The following is a 23,784-nucleotide window of genomic DNA, read 5'->3' as shown; positions in this document are numbered from 1 at the left end:
GGGAGCAACGGGGTCAAGCAGCTTGCTAAAACTTCTACTAATATTTTAACATCAGCATTCAAGACCGAAATAGGCCGATATGAGCCACATTCAGTATGGTCTTTACCTGGTTTGGGCAACACCGCTATCCAGGCTTCCCTCATAGTTAGAGACAAGGATTCCCCTTCCCCCACCTGGTTAAACAAATACGCAATAAGCGGAGCCAGCTCAGGAGCAAATTTCTTGTAAAATCATTAGGAAACCCATCCAGCCCCAGAGACTTGTAGGAAGGAAGACTTTGAATGGCCTCTTGTATCTCTAGTGGGATAACCAGTTTATCCAGCATAGCCTGTTGCTGTAAAGTCAGGGAAGAGAGGTCACTATCTGCCAAATACTCCTCGATGGACTCCAAAGGAGGATTAATCTCCTGCGCATATAAAGCTTGATTAAAATCCCCGAAACGCCTACATATATGCTCAGAAGTGCGTAACACCCCACCCCTACCATCACGGACCTGAGTAACCGTACGCTCTACTTTTTGCCTACGTAACCGTAGGGCAAGGAGACAGCCCACCTTGTTGGCACACTCGTAAGAACCAACCTTATGCCTCGTTTGCATCAAACTAAGCTGCTCTGAGTAGATGGAGTCAAGCTGAAGTCTCTGCCCCGCAACTCTTGCAATATCTGGGGGGAACCACTAAACTTATGTTGATCCTCCAAAATGCGAATACTCTCCATACAACTCGCTATCTGGACCTTACGAGCATGTGCGCGTTTGCTAGCTATTTGCAAAAAGTAAGCCCTAGAGACCACCTTCATGGCATCCCAAACTATATTAAGTGATGGCCCCAAGTCGATATTAAACTCCAGATATTCCTTTAACACTTTTCAATAACCCTCCACCACCTCCCCTTCCTGCAGCACACATCGTGTTTAGCGTCATCTCTTTTCCTTAATTTCCGCCCGTATAAATGGCAGAGAAACCCAGACTGGTGCATGATCCGATATTGTCATACTTCCTATTCCCGCCTCTGGTCCCCGCTCTACCAATATATAACATAGTAACATAGTAGATGACGGCAGAAAAAGACCTGCATGGTCCATCCAGTCTGCCCAACAAGATAAACTCATATGTGCTACTTTTTGTGTATACCTTACCTTGATTTGTATCTGTCATTTTCCGGGCACAGACCGTATAAGTCTGCCCAGCACTATCCCTGCCTCCCAACCACCGGCTCTGGCACAGACCGTATAAGTCTGCCCAGCAATATCCTCGCCTCCCAACCACCAGCCCCGCCTCCCACCACCGGCTCTGCCACCTAATCTCAGCTAAGCTTCTGAGGATCCATTCCCTCGGAACAGGATTCCTTTATGTTTATCCCACGCATGTTTGAATTCCGTTACCATTTTCCTCTCCACCACCTCCCGCAGGAGAGCATTCCAAGCATCCACCACTCTCTCTGTGAAAAAATACTTCCTGATATTTTTCTTGAGTCTGCCCCCCTTCAATCTCGTATCGTGCCCTCTAGTTCTACCGCCTTCCCATCTCCGGAAAAGGTTCGTTTGCTGATTAATACCTTTCAGATATTTGAACGTCTGTATCATATCACCCCTGTTTCTCCTTTCCTCCAGGGTATACATGTACAGGTCGGCAAGTGTCTCCTCATACGTCTTATAACGCAAATCCCGTACCATTCTCGTAGCTTTTCTTTGCACCGCTTCAATTCTTTTAACATCCTTAGCAAGATACGGCCTCCAGAACTGAACACAGTACTCCAGGTGGGGCCTCACCAACGACTTATACAGGGGCATTAAAACCTCTTTTCTTATCACCCCAAGATCCCTCTCCCCGTCGGTACCTATCAGACTCTCCCCACCTAACACATACGTGTCCCGTGGATTTCTACTCCCTAAGTGCATCACTTTGCACTATCAAGAAAAATGTAAATGCGAGAATAGGAATCATGCACTGGTGAGTAATATGTATAGTCTTTATCCCTCCCATGCGTCAACCTCCACAGATCCAAGGTGCCCAACGAATAAGCTAATGACCCCAATGCTAGCGACTCTTTACTGCCCACACTGTAAGTGGCTCCTGAACGGTCTAAGGCCAGATTCACCACAGCATTGAAATTACCCCCCAGAATCAATGAACCTTGAGCAAATTTCAGCCAGAGAGCTCTTCACCTTAGCATAAAAATCCACTTGACCGTTATTTGGAGCATATATAGACGCCACCGTTAAATCCACTTGTTCAAGTATAATATGCAAGAACAAAAAATGCCGCCCTGGGTCCCTCTTAACATTCACTACCTGGGCTGGAACCGAAGAGTGAATCAGCACTGCCACCCCACTTTTTTTTTAACCCTCAGCAGAGGAGGCAAAATAGGTTAGTGGATAACTAGAATGAGAGAGAAGGTTTTCATGCATCCGGCGAAGATGTGTCTCCTGCAAGAGAACCATGTGCGGCCTTAACTACTTTAGTTCCTTAAAGAATTTCTGTCGTTTCTGAGGCATATTCAAGCCCTTAACATTATAAGATATTATCTTTAAATCTGTACTCATTTTTTAGTAATTAGACAAAGCATTCCATAGATACACACCAATAACCAATCATCCCAAAAATGAGAGCCCCCCCTTCCCGAATACTAAGCCATGCCCAAGCCCCCCCCCCCAACCACCCCGAACCAAAACCCGACCCACCCCCATTACCCGCCCCCTGAACCCTGTCACATACACCAATCAGAGGACACATATCCTCCAAGTAGGAATTAAGGAAGTAACCCACAGCACTCCCATCACCCCCACCCCACCCCACCCCCACACCCCTTCTGACTTCCATCAGCATCCAAACCTTCCAACAACCATCACCTCAGCCATACATTAACCAACCGCACTACCCAAACCATTATCCCACCCATTTGGTACTCTGTAAACCAGCAAATCACTCTCCGTGCCCCCCCCCCTCCCCATTCACTCCACTCATCCAGCAAGCCAAACAAGGAAAAGGAACCATATAGCAAAGGTTAACAGTCCAGGCTCATAGCCCATAAGATATTTTGTGAAAACAAAAACCACTTGCAAACCACTAGAGAACTCTGTCTATGAGCCCCCAGTCCATACATAAGGTCTCCGAACTCCAAACTTGCAGTCTCAGCTGAAAAACCCAAACAGTCAGATCACTCCGGCCATTCTCATCTTTTCAGGTTACTCCGCTTTGTAGACTCAGGAACTCGCTGCCATCTTTGGAGCTTAGCTCTAGTAGCTGGCGCCACGGCCCCTGGTGGAATATTCGAGGCCACCAGCCCCGCCGCATGCAGAGATTCCCAGGCCTCCGATATTGATTGCACTCTGTACTTAATGCCTTTCAAAACAAAGTTCAGTGAGAACGGAAAGCCCCATCTATATTGCGTATGCTCCTTAATCAAAATATCCAGGGCTGGCTTCAACTGACGCCTCTGCTGCAAAGTGTACTGAGAAAGGTCCTGATACACCGATACCTTAGCCCCTCCATACTCCAAATCCTGTACCTGCCGGGCACGAGTAAGTATCTGTTCTTTAACTTCATATTTATGGCTTATGTGCTTACTAGCCGTTAAGCCCGTTAAAACGGGCGAGTTTTTTTAATTTCACCTCCATGTGTAGCAAGTCTGCTCTGTCCCCTGTCCTCCCCCCATGTCCAGCAACCCTCCTCTGTCCTCTTCCCTCACCCCATGTCAAGCCACAGTCCTCTGTTCCCTGCCCTCCCAAAGAGACAGTGAGTGTGAGAGTGAGCAGCTAGTGTGTGTGTGCTTGGGTGTCTCTGTGTGTGTGTGTGAGTGAGTGAATGAGAGAGAGTGTGTGAGTGAGTGAGAGAGAGTGCTTGTGAGCTGTTAGTACTCCCTGTCTCAGTGGAGGTTCAGTGTCTCCTTGTAGTCAGTTGTTGGAGCTGTGTGTCAATGGAGGTTCAGTGTCTCCTTGTAGTCAGTTGTTGGAACTGTGTGTCAGTGGAGGTTCAGTGTCTCCTTGTAGTCAGTTGTTGGAGCTGTGTGGCGGTGGAGGTTCAGTGTCTCCTTGTAGTCAGTTGTTGGAGCTGTGTGGCGGTGGAGGTTCAGTGTCTCCTTGTAGTCAGTTGTTGGAGCTGTGTGGCAGTGGAGGTTCAGTGTCTCCTTGTAGTCAGTTGTTGGAGCTGTGTGGCGGTGGAGGTTCAGTGTCTCCTTGTAGTCAGTTGTTGGAGCTGTGTGGCAGTGGAGGTTCAGTGTCTCCTTGTAGCTGTGTGGCAGTGGAGGTTCAGTGTCTCCTTGTAGTCAGTTGTTGGAGCTGTGTGGCAGTGGAGGTTCAGTGTCTCCTTGTAGCTGTGTGGCAGTGGAGGTTCAGTGTCTCCTTGTAGTCAGTTGTTGCAGCTGTGTGAAAGTGGAGGTTCAGTGTCTCCTTGTAGTCAGTTGTTGGAGCTGTGTGGCAGTGGAGGTTCAGTGTCTCCTGTGTGGCAGTGGAGGTTGTGTCTCCTTGTAGTCAGTTGTTGGAGCTGTGTGGCAGTGGAGGTTCAGTGTCTCCTTGTAGTCAGTTGTTAGAGCTGTGTGGCAGTGGAGGTTCAGTGTCTCCTTGTAGTCAGTTGTTGGAGCTTTGTGGCAGTGGAGGTTCAGTGTCTCCTTGTAGTCAGTTGTTGGAGCTGTGTGGCAGTGGAGGTTCAGTGTCTCCTTGTAGTCAGTTGTTGGAGCTTTGTGGCAGTGGAGGTTCAGTGTCTCCTTGTAGTCAGTTGTTGGAGCTGTGTGGCAGTGGAGGTTCAGTGTCTCCTTGTAGTCAGTTGTTGGAGCTGTGTGGCGGTGGAGGTTCAGTGTCTCCTTGTAGTCAGTTGTTGGAGCTGTGTGGCGGTGGAGGTTCAGTGTCTCCTTGTAGTCAGTTGTTGGAGCTGTGTGTCAGTGGAGGTTCAGTGTCTCCTTGTAGTCAGTTGTTGGAGCTGTGTGGCAGTGGAGGTTCAGTGTCTCCTTGTAGCCTAAGAAATAAGATGGGGGAGTTGGAATATATTGCACTAAATGAAAAATTAGATATAATAGGCATCTCTGAGACCTGGTGGAAGGAGGATAACCAGTGGGACACTGTCATACCGGGGTACAAATTATATCGTAGTGATAGGGTGAATCGGATTGGTGGAGGGGTAGCATTGTATATTAACGAGAGCCTTGAATCAAATAGATTGAAAATTCTGCAGGAAACAAAACACTCCTTGGAATCACTGTGGATTGAAATTCCATGTGCAAAGGGGAAAAGGATAGTGATAGGAGTGTACTACCGTCCGCCTGGCCAGGACGAACAGACGGATGCGGAAATGTTAAAGGAAATCAGGGACGCAAACAAACTGGGCAACACAATAATAATGGGGGATTTCAATTACCCGCATATAGACTGGGTTAATGTAACATCTGTACACGCAAAGGACATAGGATTTCTTGATGAAATCAAGGACAGCTTCATGGAACAGCTAGTTCAGGAGCCGACAAGAGAAGGAAAATACTAGACTTAGTCCTTAGTGGTGCTCATGATCTAGTGCAGGGGGTAACGATACGAGGGCCGCTTGATAACAGTGATCATAATATGATCGGTTTTGATATTGGCATTGAAGGAAGTGAAACTAGGAAATCAAGTACGCTAGCGTTTAACTATAGAAAAGGTGATTACGACAAAATGAGAAAAATGGTGAAAAAAAGACTGAAAGGAGCAGCTCGCAGAGTAAAAAACTTGCATCAGGCGTGGATGCTGTTTAAAAACACCATCCTGGAGGTTCAGGACAAATATATTCCACGTATTAGAAAAAAGGGAAAAAAGACTAAACGTCAGCCGGCGTGGCTAAACAGTAAGATAAAGGAAATCATTAGAGCCAAAAAACAATCCTTCAGAAAGTGGAGAAGAGAACCAACTGAAAGTAACAGGATAGATCATAAGGAATGCCAAGCCAAATGCAAAGCGGAGATAAGGAGGGCAAAAAAGGACTTTGAGAAGAAATTAGCGTTGGAAGCAAAAATACATAGTAAAAATTTTTTTAGATACATTAAAAGCAGGAAACCGGCCAAAGAGTCGGTTGGGCCGCTGGACGAAAATGGTGTTAAAGGGGCGATCAAGGAGGACAAAGCCGTAGCGGAGAAATTAAATGAATTCTTTGCTTCGGTCTTCACCGAGGAGGATTTGGGGGGGACACCGGTGCCGGAAAGAATATTTGAAGCGGGGGAGTCGGAGAAACTAAACAAATTCTCTGTAACCTTGGAGGATGTAATGGGTCAGTTCAGCAAGCTGAAGAGTAGTAAATCACCGGGACCTGATGGTATTCATCCCAGAGTATTAATAGAACTAAAAAATGAACTTGCGGAGCTACTGTTAGAAATATGCAATCTGTCCCTAAAATTGAGTGTAGTACCGGAAGACTGGAGGGTAGCCAATGTTACTCCGATTTTTAAGAAGGGTTCCAGAGGAGATCCGGGAAATTATAGACCGGTGAGTCTGACGTCGGTGCCGGGCAAGATGGTGGAGGCTATTATTAAGAATAAAATTGCAGAGCATATACAAAAACATGGACTGATGAGACAATGTCAGCACGGATTTAGTGAAGGGAAGTCTTGCCTCACCAATCTAATGCATTTTTTTGAGGGGGTAAGCAAACATGTGGACAATGGGGAGCCGGTTGATATTGTATATCTGGATTTTCAGAAGGCATTTGACAAAGTGCCGCACGAAAGACTCCTGAAGAAATTGCAGAGTCATGGAATCGGAGGTAGGGTATTATTATGGATTAAGAACTGGTTGAAAGATAGGAAGCAGAGAGTAGGATTGCGTGGCCAGTATTCTCAGTGGAGGAGGGTAGTTAGTGGGGTCCCGCAGGGGTCTGTGCTGGGTCCGTTGCTTTTTAATGTATTTATAAATGACCTAGAGATGGAATAACTAGTGAGGTAATTAAATTCGCCGATGACACAAAATTATTCAGGGTCGTCAAGTCGCAGGAGGAATGTGAACGATTACAGGAGGACCTTGCGAGACTGGGAGAATGGGCGTGCAAGTGGCAGATGAAGTTCAATGTTGACAAGTGCAAAGTGATGCATGTGGGTAAGAGGAACCCGAATTATAGCTACGTCTTGCAAGGTTCCGCGTTAGGAGTTACGGATCAAGAAAGGGATCTGGGTGTCGTCGTCGATGATACGCTGAAACCTTCTGCTCAGTGTGCTGCTGCGGCTAGGAAAGCGAATAGAATGTTGGGTGTTATTAGGAAGGGTATGGAGTCCAGGTGTGCGGATGTTATAATGCCGTTGTATCGCTCCATGGTGCGACCGCACCTGGAGTATTGTGTTCAGTACTGGTCTCCGTATCTCAAAAAAGATATAGTAGAATTGGAAAAGGTACAGCGAAGGGCGACGAAAATGATAGTGGGGATGGGACGACTTTCCTATGAAGAGAGGCTGAGAAGGCTAGGGCTTTTCAGCTTGGAGAAGAGACGGCTGAGGGGAGATATGATAGAAGTGTATAAAATAATGAGTGGAATGGATCGGGTGGATGTGAAGCGACTGTTCACGCTATCCAAAAATACTAGGACTAGAGGGCATGAGTTGAAGCTACAGTGTGGTAAATTTAAAACGAATCGGAGAAAATTTTTCTTCACCCAACGTGTAATTAGACTCTGGAATTCGTTGCCGGAGAACGTGGTACGGGCCGGTTAGCTTGACGGAGTTTAAAAAGGGGTTAGATAGATTCCTAAAGGACAAGTCCATAGACCGCTATTAAATGGACTTGGAAAAATTCCGCATTTTTAGGTATAACTTGTCTGGAATGTTTTTACGTTTGGGGAGCGTGCCAGGTGCCCTTGACCTGGATTGGCCACTGTCGGTGACAGGATGCTGGGCTAGATGGACCTTTGGTCTTTCCCAGTATGGCACTACTTATGTACTTATGTACTTATGTTGTTGGAGCTGTGTGGCAGTGGAGGTTCAGTGTCTCCTTGTAGTCAGTTGTTGGAGCTGTGTGTCAGTGGAGGTTCAGTGTCTCCTTGTAGTCAGTTGTTGGAGCTTTGTAGCAGTGGCCTCGGCCACTTCGTCGTTCCTGCTGTGCCCTTGTACATGGTGGTTCTCTTCTCCATCCTCCCTCCCTCCCCCATTGATGTCCACGCCCCCTCCTTCCCTCCCTATTGGCTGCATTACGTCCTCCTTCAATTTCCACGCCCCCTCCCCTTCATATTGGCTGCATTAGGTCCTCCTCCGATTTCCACGCCCCCTCCCCTCCCTATTGGCTGCATTACGTCCTCCTCCGATTTCCACGCCCCCTCCCTATTGGCTGCATTACATCTTCCTCCGTTTTCCACGCCCCCTCCCCATTGGCTGCATTACGTCCTCATCCAATTTCCACGCCCCCTCCTTCCCTCCCTATTGGCTGCATTACGTCCTCCTTCGTTTTCCACGCCCCTCCCCTCCCTATTGGCTGCATTACGTCCTCTTCCGTTTTCCACGCCCCCTCCCCTCCCTATTGGCTGCATTATGTCCTCCTCCGATTTCCACGCCCCCTCCTCCCCTCCCTATTGGCTGCATTACGTCCTCCTCCAATTTCCACGCCCCCTCCTTCCCTCCCTATTGGCTGCATTACATCCTCCTTCATTTTCCACGCCCCCTCCCCTCCCTATTGGCTGCATTATGTCCTCCGATTTCCACGCCCCCTCCTTCCCTCCCTATTGGCTGCATTACGTCCTCTTCCGTTTTCCACGCCCCTCCCCTCCCTATTGGCTGCATTACGTCCTCCTCCAATTTCCACGCCCCCTCCTTCCCTCCCTATTGGCTGCATTACATCCTCCTTCATTTTCCACGCCCCCTCCCCTCCCTATTGGCTGCATTATGTCCTCCTCCGATTTCCACGCCCCCTCCTTCCCTCCCTATTGGCTGCATTACGTCCTCTTCCGTTTTCCACGCCCCTCCCCTCCCTATTGGCTGCATTATGTCCTCCTCCGATTTCCACGCCCCCTCCTTCCCTCCCTATTGGCTGCATTACGTTCGGTACAGGAGCTGCTGGTGGAGGCGGGGTTTGGAGTGTTGCTCCTTGAATGTTGGTCTCTACTGCGCATTTGCGGTGAGTACGGTCACTCGCAATTTATATGTTTGATATGTCCCACGCCTGTTCCTCCTTCCGCGGGCCCAGGGCTCGATGCGCTCTATCAAGGTCAAATGATACCTCTCCCGCCTCAGGGCCCATCAAAGTGGTGCACAAGGACTGCACAATCCTCGACACATCTTCGGTCTCTCCCCTTTCGGGGACCCCCCGAAACCAGAGGTTGTTCCTTCGGCTGCTGTTCTCTAGGTCACCCAATTTATATGTCAAGTCAGCATTTTTCTTTTCCAGTACTTGGAGTGTTTTTGGCATGCACGCTCAGAGTTTCAGTGTGTTCGTCGAGCTTCAGCTCGGCTTCCTCCACCCTAACGCCCAACTCTCGGAGATCTGTGCTCAGCAGCTCCATACGCTCCAAAATCTCTTTCTTGGAGGTTTTAATATCCTCCTGAATGCTAGACAAAAATTTCCAGAGTTCGCCAGAAATACCTTTCTTCGAAGGGGGCACCCGTGTCTCCGCCAGGGACAGCGCAGAGTCGGAATCAGATGGAGAAGCCCGCTCCTGAGACTCATGGCGCTTAGCTGCCCTAACCGCCACACTTCCCGCCTGCCTCTCGGCGTCCTTCTTCCGAGCTGAAGAAGCTTTACTCATGTCTGTTGAAATGTAGATAGGTACACTAGCCGCCTTTACCACTCTCAGCAGTGCTGATGGCCGCAGATTAACGCTAAAATCTAGTGCAGGGAGCAGGAGCTAAGAAGCTAGGCTGCCATCTCGTGCAATGATGTCACTTCCTCCCCCGCCTCCCCCCCCCCAACTACAATTCATCCAAAACTCAACTCCCCCCCCCCCCCCCCCTTCCCAATGAATGAACATTTTCTTTTAATCAAAGACTAGGAATGGGGGTGATACCACATTTCCAAAAGTATTTTCAAGTAGTTCAGTTAAATGCGATTTTGAAACAGATGGAATTGGAATATGAGTCTGTGGGGCATATGCCTTTATGGGCAGTCCTTTGGATATCAAAGTCCTTTATCAGAATATATTTCAGCAAGAAATGCATCAGAGAGGATGAACAAATTCCAGCTTGTAACCATATTAATCATCCAAGACCCACTGGTCAAAATTCAGGATCCTACCATTGTTCTAGATTTCAAAACTAAACTTCTTTCTGTCAAGCAAAGAAAAGGAACGTCTCAGACCAGTCATCCCTCAACTTTGAGATCTACCCAATGAAACCTTTCTGGTCCCCTCTACAAAGCAGTTCAACGGTTTTCTGTCTTTAGAGGAATAAACCAGAATTTTGACCAGTGGGTCTTGGATGATGATTAATATGGTTACAAGCTGGAATTTTTTCATCCTCTCTGATGCATTTCTTGCTGAAGTATATTCTGATAAAGGACTTTGATATCCAAAGGACTGCCCATAAAGGCATATGCCTCACAGATTCATATTCCGATTCCATCCGTTTCAAAATCGCATTTAACTGAACTACTTGACAATACTTTTGGAAATTTGGCATCGCCTCCATTCCTTGTCTTTGATTAAAAGAAAATGTTAATTCATTGGGGAGGGGGGAGGAGTTGAGTTTTGGATGAATTGTAGTTGGGGGGGGGGGAATTATAAGAGTCCAGATTTTATTTAGCTGTGGGGGGGGGGGGAGGTGGTTAATGGGATACAGTTGTATACATCTGATGTATGTATTTTATTGAGTTGTCTGTTCAGTTGTACTTTAATAAAATAGATTTGACTTAAAACAAAATGTTTCTATTCATTCTAGGCGGCCTCCTTTTCCAAATAAATGCATAACATTTCTGATGCAAAGTACGAAAAAATTGGGGTGGGGGTTCTATAGGTGCACCACAAAATTGTACAGGAACATTGGTAGGACCATCATTTTGAACGCATTACCAATCCATTACAAATTTATGCCCTCCTTAAAGGTTTTTATCAATATTTGGGGGGTCACTGGCTCCCAAAATGATCTCTGAGTGGAAATTCAATGACAGGTCATGTCTGGGTTTCAGCACTGAATTTCTGGGTTTGCAGAGCTAGCTAAAGCATAGCCAGTTAAATGCAATATTCAGCACCACAAAGATAGGATTGACTTTTATGCTGTCCTATTTATGCTGTTACCTTGGCCGGTTAAGTGCCGACTCCGTCCCCAGAAAACTCCCAAAATAGCCGGTTTTGAAATAGGTGCTAACTGGACATTTTCAGCGGCACTAACCAGTTAAGTGCCACTGAAAACTACCAGTTAGCCACGAGCAAGCAACCTCCAAAAATTTAAACTGTGAATTAGGCCAGCTAAAGGGGTACTTCTTTATAGTTTGCATCATTTCACCAGGAAGATCCATATATAAGTATCTTTGTCATATTCATCCTAAAGCCAATAACTCCTTCAAACTGTTCCAGCTGGAAGGGTTGCTGGAGGGGTTTGCTGGACAGGAGGTTGCTGCTAGGGGGAAATGATAGGAGAAAAGGTAGATGCTTCTGTGAAGGGGCAGAAAGAGTGATGGTACAGAGTGGGAGGCAGACATGAATGCTGTCGGGCAGCAGCAGGAAGGGAGGATTGATATTGGGCAAGGCATGGAGGAGAGAAAACGGATGATTAGTAAATAAGGGAACCAAAATTAAATTGTCTTAACACTATTCTAATCTATTTCAGGGAAAATTAATTAGAATCATGTTTATCCCTAGTAGTAATGTTGGATATAAAAGGGCCCTATAAGCTGCACTTGTAAATGGGCTTCGCATGTCCTAATGCGGGAATTTCCCACCTGCTAAGCCCATTTCTAGCACAGCCCGTAAAACAGGCATTTATCCATTTATAGAATTTCTGGCCATATGCTAATGTTAGCGTTAGCACATCACAATTTTTAAAAATTAATGTGGGAGCACATACTGCTTCCTATTCAGGAGGCGCTACAGGCTCCTGCATGAAGTCAGTGTTATTTAGCTAACGTGCACTTCCTCCCAAAAGAATACAAAAAAAAGTTTAATTCTGCATGTTGGGGGAGCTTTTTGCCAGGATGAAATATCTCAGGACCCCAATCGAGGCATCTTAGTCTATCAGTCACTTAGAACTCAGGGCATTTCAGCTGGCTCATCAGTCTCTTCTACATATAGTGAAAGGAAAAGAAATAATGGTGCTGTCCAACAAAATCTGATGGTGATCATATACATCAACAAGCGAGGCACCAAGAGGGTAGCTATATCCCAAGAAGCAAATCTTTTGATGGTTTGAGCAGAGCGCCATCTTTTAGCACTCTCAAAGGCAAACATTTTCAGGGTGCAGAACATAAAGGCAGACTTTCCCACAGGCACTCTTTTGACCCAGGAGAATAGAAGTTATCTTTTGAGGCCTTCGCTCAAATATCCAACCAGTGGGGCATTCCAATAATAGATCTCATGGCCACAAAGAGCAACACCAAAGTTCTTTGGTTTTTCAATTGTCTGAAAGTTGGAATCCGACCTTAGCCTTTGAACATCCTGATTTTTCTATTTCTACCAATTCTGTGCTGAGTACTTCAAAGGATCTCAACTCATCACAGTAATTCTTGCAGTTCTGGATTTATCCCAGAAGACCCTGGTTTATGGACTTCATTCAACTTCAACAGGCCATTTCTACTCCAGCATTAAAAGGGCCTTGTATGCCAGTGATAATATGGAAAACATATATGAAAATAATGGTGGGTCTCAACCAGGGGCCAGTACAGATGGAAGATCTGACTCCATTCTGTCTTACGGCTTGGCTCTTGGTTCTCATTTTAAGCTACAAAGAATATTCCATATTTCTTCAGGCTCGAAAACATTCAACTTCTGCTACCTATTCAAGAATTTGGCATTTATTCGAATCCTGGTGTGTGAATAGAGCTGTTTCACCTCTTGCAGCTTCAGTAACCCAGATATAAGCCTTTATTCAAGATGGCCTTTCCAAAGGTTTGGCTTTGGGATCCTTGAAAGTTCAGATTGTGGCTTTGTGTTCAGAGGTCACTTACAAAGGTCTTCTTTGGCAGCTCATCTAGATCTAATTTGTTTTCTCAAGGGAGTTGCTCTCATTCATCCCTGCCTTTTGCACTGCTTTTCCAGAATGGAATTTGAATCTAGTTTTAAGTTTCCTTTTTCAACCTCGTAAAAGAGCCACAGTTCTAGTTTCTTCAGTGAGGCTTATGTCAAGCTCATTCATGCGAGTATTATTTTCTTTGGTTTACAGAAGCTGGAGTTCCATTAGGACTGTTCCCTCTTTCTCCCTAAAATGGTCTCCTGTTTTCTTCTGATTTAAGTTCTTACTCTTCCTTCCTTTCATAGGGAAGATTATTCAGAGAATTTTCATGTTAGATGTATGTTGTACTCTTAGGTATTTAAAACATACGTATATTTTAGGCATGACCACTTAACACCAGCCCTTGAGATGGTTAAAGGCATGTGCCTAGATTGCTAAAAGAAAAGGTGCATAAATTACAATCTTATATAATAAAACACACTTCCAGCGTTCTGAAGCTGACTGTGTGGCTGAGGCATTCGTGTTCTCTGGCTGCAGGCTAAACCGACGTCACGTAGTTCCGGGTACGTCAGCAGCATGAGGCCCTGCCGCAACGCCCCCCCCCCCCCCCCGGTCGAACGACAGCAGCATGATGCCCCGCCCCTGCCGCCCTCGCCACAATGCCACGCCCCCCCAGGTCGCCCCCCCCCAGGTGTTCAGGCTCGGCCCTTCTCTCTCTGTTAGCTATGGTCCCGCCCTCATTTCCTGTTTCCGCAATAAGAGAGAGAGAAGAGCCAAGACTGCACGCCTTTTAACGCTGCTTTCGGCCACCGAAACAGATGATTTTACAAATTTCGAAGGAATGCGGCTGGAACAGGGAGGAAGGGAGGGACGATGACCCTAGAACTGGGAGGGAGGGAGGGGGACCCTGAAACTGGGAGGAAGGGGGCTCTCTGGGTGGGAGGGGGGACCCTGAAACTGGGAGGGAGGGAGACCCCGAAACTAGGAGAGAGGGAGGGGGGAACCTGAAACTCGGGAGGGAGGGAATGACCCTGGAACTCGGAGAGAGGGAGGGAGGAAGGACCCTGGAACTCGGAGAGAGACAGGGAGGTAGGGGTCGACCCTGGAACTCGGAGAGAGACAGGGAGGTAGGGGTCGACCCTGGAACTCGGAGAGAGGGGTGGAGGCGGCCACCCTGGAACTCAGAGGGAGGGAGGGGGATGACCCTGGAACTCGGATGGAGGGGGGCCCATGGCATACACTGTTATTCTCACACACACACTCTGTCACAGACACACTCACAACCAGTCTCACTTTCTCTCTGTAACACACACACAGTCGCACATTCTCTCTCTCTCTCTCTCACACAGTCAGTCTCACACACACTCTCTCAAACATACCCACTCAAAGGAAAACCTTGCTAGCGCCCATTTCATTTCTTACAGAAACGGGCCTTTTTTTACTAATATTCTATAAACTAACTGTGTAACTTATGAAACACTCTTACCTATACACCTACCCAGGAGCAAAGGAGGGAAGTCCGAAGAGGCGATCAGCTGCTGTTGCCGGTGCAGCGCCTTCACACGGAGGTGAGAGGCGCTGCGAGGGCCCGGTGGCAGATGGAGGGGGGCGGGTGGAGGGGGGAGCGGCGATGACCTCAGGGGGGGCGGCGGGGGCGGGGCCACGGGGGACGGAGGATGGCGGGGAAGCTGTCACTTCAAGGAAGGGGAGGGGGCTGGGGCTGCGTAAAAGTTTTGATTTCAATGCAGCGGGGAGCGGCAGCGACCTCGGGCGGGGGGGGGGGGCAAGGTTGTCAATAAAGGACCATCCATAAAGGACGTGTTTGTTTGTTTTACGTCTTTGGCATGCGCAGAGCAGCCAGCATAATGCTTGGCTGCTCTGCGCATGCTCTACCGGCCGATTATCTGACGGTTTTACGAAGGGTTAAAGAATGCAAGTGAGCTGGAACGAGCAGCTCATTTGCATTCCCTTTCCTTCATGCATAGCCATTCCCTACCGATTCGCTATGGAATTCTGTAGGGAAAGGCTCTAACAACGACTTTAGTGCATCCCCCCCTCAGAGTTACCCACTTGAATTCTTGACACTGTATCCTTCTTGTTAATGGAAAAAGAAATGTTTCTCATCTGTAGTGGATGTATTCCGTAAACAGCAGTATTGATCAGGCATACAATCCCTCCTACCTATCTGAGTTGCATTATTTTACTTTATGAGCTATGGAACTAACTGAGGACTGAAGAGACTACTGCACTTGGGAAGGGCTGGTCATGCTCAGAATTTCACTTAGATGTGGAAGAGCTGTTCTGTTTTGGTACCACTGGATGATGTCATCCCACTTATGTGCCTGTTCCGTCCTGCTATCTGTAAAAAACTGTTACAGAAACATTGGTTTACAAATACAGGCATCCCAGATGAAATGGGTGGTCTTGAATTGATCTGTTGAATATTTATGTATTTTTTGAAAGTGTCCACACATCCAGAGAACTAAAGAACATTAAAAGAAATGAATGAGGATATTTTGTAATCATTTATTTTTAGTAACAATAAGAAATAATTCTCAAAAGAATCTGACTTATAATAGCTTTTATATTCTCCAGTTTGTATTGGTGATGCTATCAGACTGTATCCTGAGTGAAATTATAATTTTCACCTTCAAACTTTAGTAGCTTGTTCACCTTATCTGCTCTGTATTACAGTTTACTTACTATCTGGGGTGTACCAGCATTCTTGTACATTTCAGTTTAAAGTACTGACTGTCCTACTTTTTTTCCCCCCCCCTGATAAGTTGTCATTGGAATTTCACTTCAGACTTCAAAAATGTGTTTCTTTACACAGGAAATGTGTCTGCTCAGACTGCCCATTCAGTCATGGCACCACAGCAAGACTATCTTCTTCCTCCTGGTAGTGTCCCAGATACAGGACAGAGCCAGCTGTTGCAGCCCCTCAAGCCTTCTCCATCTAGTGAGAATCTTTGCTCTGCCTTTACCAGTGATGCTGCCCTTTCTGCTGCCAGCCTCTCCGCACCAGGACAAGGTGAGAACACTGATAGTTTCTGATTACAGTAGAATGAGCATAGAAATCTAACATGCCTGTTCTCTCCTCACTATACTCATTGAGTATAGTGATCTTTTGTATTGCTAATTGGAAGCACCATCAGAAAACAGACCCTGAAACAAAAAGAGGTTGATCAAATATCACAAAATATAGCTCTCAGTCAAGTGTGTGGGTATATTCTAGCGTGGTATGTTCACTGCCTTCAAATTAGACTTGAGGCAGCATGTATAACTGGCTTTGATGGTTTAACTATAAAACTGTGTTTCTATAAAATGGGCAAACTCTGTTCTTACATAAATCTCATTGGAAACATTTAGAAAAACACTGCCCTTTGCGGGGTGTCAGTCTTACTATGATGCATGCATCTTCTAGATGTCATGAAGAGAAGACTGCTGAAAATAAAAGGAAGATTATGGGGGAAAATTTTCATACAAAAACAGAAGGAAGAGAAAATATGGCCTTAAGTGTTCTTTCATTCACATGAACCTGAAAAAACTGGACAAAAATGTTTTTAGTAGTTATAGCTAAATATATGCTCCACTTCAGTTAAAATGACAGATGTTTGTGAATCACTCCATAGAGCAGTGGTTCTCAACCCTGCCTGGGGGACCACCAGCTAGTCTGGTTTGCAGAATATCCGTAATGAATATGCATTACAAATCTAAAACAACCGTTGCAATGTCAATTTTCAATCTTTATTAAATATTTTTCTTTACCACTACAAATTCTTTTTCCCAATATTGTTTGAAACTTCCCAATCACTATCATTCGTACTCATTCATACAATCCACAATCAAACTGTATAAAGTAACATTAATTATACACATATCAGTACTTTCAACTCCAAATAATCAATGGTTCCTAATAATCATTAATAATGTAACAGTTCAAAAATCTTCATCTGTTAATTTTTGATCTTTCATTTCTGGCATTCCCAGGTCATGCCAGGACTCTCTCTTATAAACTCACGTTGTGTTCAACAGAAATTGTTCAATAATCCCTGGTAAATTCCTTATTCACAGGTTCCAAATAACATCATTTCTCACAACGAGCTGTAGTCTCTGGTTCTTATTAGAATGATTATATCTCTTTAAATGAACAACCGTAACCAGTTTGGAGTAGATAGAGGCATATTTTCAAAGCACTTAGCCTTCTAAAGTTCCATAGGTTTCTATGGAACTTTGGAAGGCTAAGTGCTTTGAAAATATGCCTCTATGTCTCTAATCTTTACATATAATTGTTCATCTCTTAATAAGGCAGCCGCAATCGGGCCCTTTGCATGAAAAGCTGTCCACGTCTCATTGAGGCAACCACAATCAGACCCGAGAGTGAACCTAATATAGAATTCTGTAATGAATATGCATGAGACATATTTGCATACCTTTCACCCCCATTATATGCAAGTCATTCATACATATGTGCGTTATGGATATATGCATTAGAGATATCCTGCAAACCTGACTGGCTGGTGGTCCCCCAGGAGAGTGTTGAGAACCACTGCCTTAGAAGGCAAATTGTACTGAAGATCATATTTTCATGATGCTTTACAGTTCTCGATTTTGCATAATTTAGTGCACTTGGCTTTATTATTCCTTACATTAATTACTGATGGTTAGACTTAGGTTGCCTAAAGAAAATATCAACCCATATTTTGGGTTTTCGCATAAACTATACCTTTTCCATATTTGTATGAACTGTAGCACCATAGCTACAGAACTTCTACATATTTGTGAAAAAGAGAATGATGAACATAATGGAGTTGGGTAATAGGAATGGGCAGTTTTTCAAGAAAAGTGGCTGATCTTGAGTCTAAGGAAACTAGACTATTCTTGCCACACTCTACATATAAGCTTTTTCAGACTTGTGAACTTCGTCCCTCAGCATGTTTTCTGTAACAGGTGAAAAAAGGTAGCTCCACAGTACACATTTAAGGTGCTTCCGGGAAAATCTAATTGAAATCTCTGGTCTGTCCAATATGAATATATTGGCCCCTGTTACATATAGACTCATATTTTGTGGTAGTTGAACCAGTGGTGTTGGGGTACCAGCTAAAAATCTGAGCATGCTGAACTTAAATATTTAATTAGATTAGGAACTGGCATTTTGTGGAAACCAGATTTTCTGAAGGCAAAGTAGATCACTGAATAACAAAGTTAGCACCAACTATGAATCTTCCAGAGCTTCCTGTAAAGCCAGAAGTCTTTCATGCATGAGATTGCTCTGTGCTACAGTGGCATTTTGGTTTTTCATTTTCACTGCCGTAATTGCTAGATTCATCCTTCCAGAACTGCAGATAGTTTTGGAACGATGAGCTGAGCTTCAGAATCAAATGTTGCCTCCTCTAGCTTTCTACCAAAACTCCCCCTACTACATTGCCTTAATGTTTTTTAGTTAATGTTTTTTGACAGTTAAGCTTTTCTTTTATTCTTATGAGTTAACTTTTTTTATTCCCCTCTATGGCAGGGTCCAATATACCAGCCAAACAAATTCTTCATCTCTTCAGACTTGCAAGGAGGAAAATGTCTGTCATTTTCTCTAGTCACCAGTTTTTCTCAGTTTTCCTCACCATGTCCAAGAAACAAGCCAATGGTTTCAAGTTCTGCTCAAGCGCAAACATAAGATTTCTGTAGCTGAACATTGTCAAGTTTGTAACAAATGTTTGGGTTAATTCTCGGTGTGCAGCGGTGGCTAAGAAAGCAAATAGAATGTTAGGTATTATTAGGAAAGGAATGGAAAACAAAAATAATGACATAATTCCATCGTATCGCTCCAAGATGCGACCGCACCTCGAATATTGTGTTCAATTCTGGTTACTGCATCTCAAAAAAGATATAGTGGAATTAGAAAAGGTACAGAGAAGGGCGACGAAAATGATAAAGGGAACGGGATGACTTCCCTATGAGGAAAGGCTAAAGCGGCTAGGGCTCTTCAGTTTGGAGAAAAGGCGGCTGAGGGGAGATATGATAGAGGTCTATAAAACAATGAGTGGAGTGGAACGGGTAGACATGAATCAATTGTTTACTCTTTCCAAAAGTACTAAGACTAGGGAGCACACAATGAAGCTACAAAGTAGTAAATTTAAAACTAATCAGAGTAAATATTTCTTCATTCAACATGTGATTAAACTCTGGAATTCGTTGCCAGAGAATGTAGTAAAAGTGGTTAGCTTAGTGGGGTTTAAAAAAGGTTTAGATGGCTTCCTAAAGGAAAAATACATAGACCATTATTGAAATGGACTTGAGGAAAATCCACTGCTTATTTCTAGAATAAGCAGCTTAAAATGTATTGTACTGTTTTGGGATCTTGCCAGGTACCTCTTATCTTCCGCCTGGACCGATATGCTCATATCACCCCTCTCAAATCACTTCACTGGCTTCCGATCAGGTACCGCATCCAGTTCAAGTTTCTCTTACTAACCTACAAATGCACTCAAACTGCAGCCCCTCATTACCTCTCTACCCTTATCTCCCCTTACGCTCCTACCCGAAACCTCCGCTCACAGGACAAATCTCTCCTCTCTGCACCTTCTCCACCACCGCCAATTCCAGGCTACGCCCTTTCTGTCTCGCCTCTCCCTATGCTTGGAATAAACTTCCTGAGCCCATACGCCAAGCCCCCTCACTGCCCATCTTCAAATCCTTGCTCAAAGCCCACCTCTTCAATGTCTCCTTCGGCACCTAACCATTATACCTCTATTCAGGAAATCTAGTCTGCCCCAATTTGATTGTCTGCACATTTTGTCAATTAGATTGTATGCTCCTTTGAGCAGGGACTGCCCTTCTTTGGTAAACTGAACAGCGCTGCGTAACCATAGTAGCGCTTTAGAAATGTTAAGTAGTAGTAGTAGTACTTATGACCTGGATTGGCCACTGTTGGAAACAGGATGCTGGGCTTGATGGACCTTTGCTCTGTCCCAGTAAGGTAATACTTATGTACTTATGACTGTAGCTGTGGTATCTGTGAATGGTTTGGGACCAAAAGGATAGATTACTTATCATTCCTTTAGTGCTACTAGATGTACGCAGCGCTGTACACTAAATACATAAGAGACAGTCCCTTCTCAACCAAGTTTACAATCTAATCAAGACAAACAGCACAAATAAGGGATTAGGGAATTATGGTGGGAATTATCAAAACAGATGTGGGTCCTGAACAAGTGAATAGGAGTTAAAAGCAGCCTCAAAGATTTGAATACAGCCAGAGATGGAGCATGTACTAACTCAGGAAATCTATTCCGGGCATATAGTGCAGCAGGATAAAAGGAAAAGTGTCTGCAGTTGGCAGTGGAGAGAGAGAGTACAGATAAGAGAAGAGATTTACCCGATGAACGGAGTTCCCGGGGAGAGGTGTAGGGAAAGATAAAAGAGTTGAGAGGTACTGAGGAGCTGCAGAGTGAATGCACTTGTAAGTCAATAAGAGGAGTTTGATCGGTATGCAGACATGAATAGGGAGCCAATGAAGTGACTTGAGGAGAGGTCTAATGTGAGCCTAGCGACACTGGCAGAATATAAGTCGTGCAGCAGAGTTGTAATTTATAGTTTATTTAAAATTTGATATACTGCCAATACAACAAAAGTTGAACGAATTGAAGGAGAGAGAGTTGGTTTAGTGGGAGACCTGTGAGAGACAAGTTGTAGTAATCTAAGCATGAGGTAATGAGTGCTGATAAGTGTTTTGGTAGTTTGCTCATAAAGGAAAGGATTAATTTTTGATAATATAGAGAAAGAAATGACAGGTTTTAGCAGTCTGTTGGATTTGTGCAGAAAGAGAGGAGTCAGAAATGACCCCACGGTTACAAGCTGATGAGAGTGTTATACACAGAAATAGAGAATAGAGGAAGAGGAGAGGTGGGTTTAGGGGGAAAGATTATAAGCTCAGTCTTGGCCATTTTTAGTTTCAGGTGGCAGTAAGACATCCAAGCAGCAATGACAGACTGAGACGTGTGTCAGGATTCCTGCTGAAATTTCTGATGTGGAGAGGTAGATCTGGTAGTCATCAGCATAAAGATGATACTGAAAACCATGGGAGGAGATCAGACCACCAAGAGAATAAATATAGATGGAAAAAGAAAAGGTCCCAAGACACAGCCCTGAGATACACCAACTGATAGTGGGATAGTATTGGAGGGGAATCCACCAGAGTAGATACTAAAAGTGCGATGGGAGTGAAGAAGAAAACTAACAGAGTAGCAAAATCCAAGTGAGGACAGCGTATCAAGGAGTAAGTAGTGATCAACAGTGTCAAAACAGCAGATAGATCTAGAAGGATAGGCCTTTGGATCTGGTCAGGAACCGATCATTAGAGACTTTAGCAAGGGCTATTTTGGTTGAATGTAGAGGACAAAAGCCAAATTGAAGTGGATCTAGATTAGCTTAAGATGAAAGTCAAAGCAATGGCGGTGAACAGCATGTCCAAGTAGCTTGGATAAGAAAGGGAGGGGGAGATGGGGCAATAGTTGGAAGGGCAGGTAGGGTCCAATGAAGGTTTTTTGAGGTGCAGTATAACTACAGGATGTTTGAAGCCATCAGGAACAGTTGCAGTGAAAAGTGAAAGACTGGGGATATGACAGATAAAAAGGATGACAGTAAGAGACAAAGTGCTGAGTACATGGGTGCGGAGTAGGATCAGAAGAAAATGTGGTGAGTTTGGCGGAGAAAAGAAAATGTGTAGTTTCCCCTTCAGCGATTTCAGAAGAGGAAGAAAAGGTGGCAGGGATTGAAGGAAGGTTTACAGAATGGACTTTGGGGAGGAGAAGTGGAGGTGACTTGGTTGAGAACTCAAGGTTAATCTTGTGAACCTTGTCATGGAAGTACTCAGCCGTAGTCTGGAGAGAACGTGAAGGGGGAAGGGGGGTTGGAGATGAAGGCACTTTGAGTAGAGAGTTCAGTGTGACAAACAGATGGTGAGGATTGGAGTCAAGAAAGTTTGTCAAATGGATGTAGTGGTCTTGTTTAGCAATTGAAAGTGCAGACTGGAAGGAGGTCAGCAAGAATTTGAAAGGTATGAAGTCAGCATGGGCACAGGATTTTAGCCAAAGGCATTCAGCAGATCAGGCACAGGAATGTAGATAGTGGATTCTAGAGGTCAGCCAAGGCTGGAGTTTGTCATGTCTTACAGAAAGGGGAATGGGAGGAGTTAAGAGCAGTGGCGTAGCCAGACAGCCAATTTTGGGTGGGCCTGAGCACAAAATTTTCTCTCTGCCCCCCCCCCCCCAGCCAAGCATCTGTTCCCTCTTTCTACCCTCCTCACCCTCATAGCCTATTTCCCTATACCTTTTACCTCCCACCACCAGCATCTTCCTGTCCCATCTCTCTCCCCTCCCCCATTGTCCAGCATTTTCCCTTTCTCTTCCCTACCATCCATTGTCTATCTTCTCTCCCTGGATCCATCTTCCCTCTTTCTCCCCTCCCCCACTTGTGCATCTCTCCTTTCCCTCCTCTTCTCCACCTTCTTCATGTCCAACTTTACTCCCTCTCCCTGCCTTGAGCCCCTGGTTTAACATCTCTCTCTCTCCCCCTCCCCCCCCCATCTCTCCATCCTTCCTTTCCCTCACTTCAATGCCTTGTTCAACATTTCCCCTCTCATCTCTCCCTCCCTTCCACTTTCATGTCCAACACGTTTTTTTCTCTCATGCCCTTTCCCTCCCTCTCCCCATCCCACCCATATCCAACCATTCTCCCTCTCTTTTTCCCTTGCAGCATCTCTCCATCCCTCCGCCTACCTGTCTCACTCCCTCATCCCAACAGTGCTCCTGTCTCTCCCTGACCCCCCCCCCACCACCACCACCAGCGCACACACACACACAAAACAAACCTACCACCCGCCTCTTCAAGAAGGTGGGGCCAGCGCAGAGGAAGCAGTCGCAGCAGCATACAGCCCTAGCAGCGCGCGGATCCGCTGCAGATAAGCAGCAGAAGAACGAGTAACAACTCTGTGCCAGAAAGATGATGGCAACGGAGCGGAGGGCAGCAGCGTAGCGGCAGAACGATCCGGTGCCGTGCAGCTTTCCTGTATAGGTAGACTGTGGCGCTGCCCGAAGGGGAGGGAGGGCCCGAGGGAAAGAAGGCCTGCAGCGTGCACCGTTGCTGGGTGGGCCTGAGGCCAAAGTGGGTGGGCCCCGGCCCACCCGGTGCTACGCCCCTGGTTAAGAGTTTCCAGAGCAGAGGAGAGAATAGTATTCTTCAAGGGACAAGCAGGCCATATTCTCTCATGTGACGTCATCCACGTTGCCTGGTGCAGAGCATAAAAAAAGCTGCTATCACTTTAAGAACACACTCAGTGTCCCCACTGCACATGCATGAGTGCCTTCCCACCTGCCATAAGAGAGTGGGACCATCTGTCTCTTCTCATCCGTTGTGAGGGAAGGACACATTTTCCACAGCTCCTCACACCATCTGGTGTGTGAATACTTTTTACAGCAAATATTGCCTTCCTAAGGGGTTTTTTTTCCTTGTCCCCGTTTTTGATCCCCCACCACCACCACCACACACACACACACAATTTTAGGTTTCCTTGGGGGTTTTTTGTGCTCTTTATGCCCACTTAGACCTGAACTCCAGTTGGGACTCATTCCTTTAATTTTTTCAGGTGCTTTGCCCCTTTTGTTTTCTGGCACCATCAAGCCATTTGATTTGGCTATGGCTGGTTTCCCTTCCATGTCATCAAAGGTTTCCCGTAGCTTTAAGCATTGTACCCCGTGCA

General features: G+C 45.6%; 1 protein-coding gene across 1 annotated transcript in view; it reads left to right on the top strand.

The window, feature by feature from the left end:
- WNK1 (WNK lysine deficient protein kinase 1) overlaps positions 1 to 23,784 on the top strand; it is a 515,889-nt gene that overhangs the window by 455,844 nt on the left and 36,261 nt on the right. Inside the window, 1 exon segment of the mRNA XM_030214920.1 lies at positions 15,865 to 16,062. Within this exon segment, the coding sequence (XP_030070780.1) occupies positions 15,865 to 16,062 (198 nt within the window).

Source organism: Microcaecilia unicolor, chromosome 9, assembly GCF_901765095.1.
Source record: "Microcaecilia unicolor chromosome 9, aMicUni1.1, whole genome shotgun sequence".
Taxonomy (NCBI): Eukaryota; Metazoa; Chordata; class Amphibia; order Gymnophiona; family Siphonopidae; genus Microcaecilia; species Microcaecilia unicolor.
Note: the sequence above shows the minus strand (reverse complement) of the source record. Positions and strands in the feature narration are given on the sequence as shown.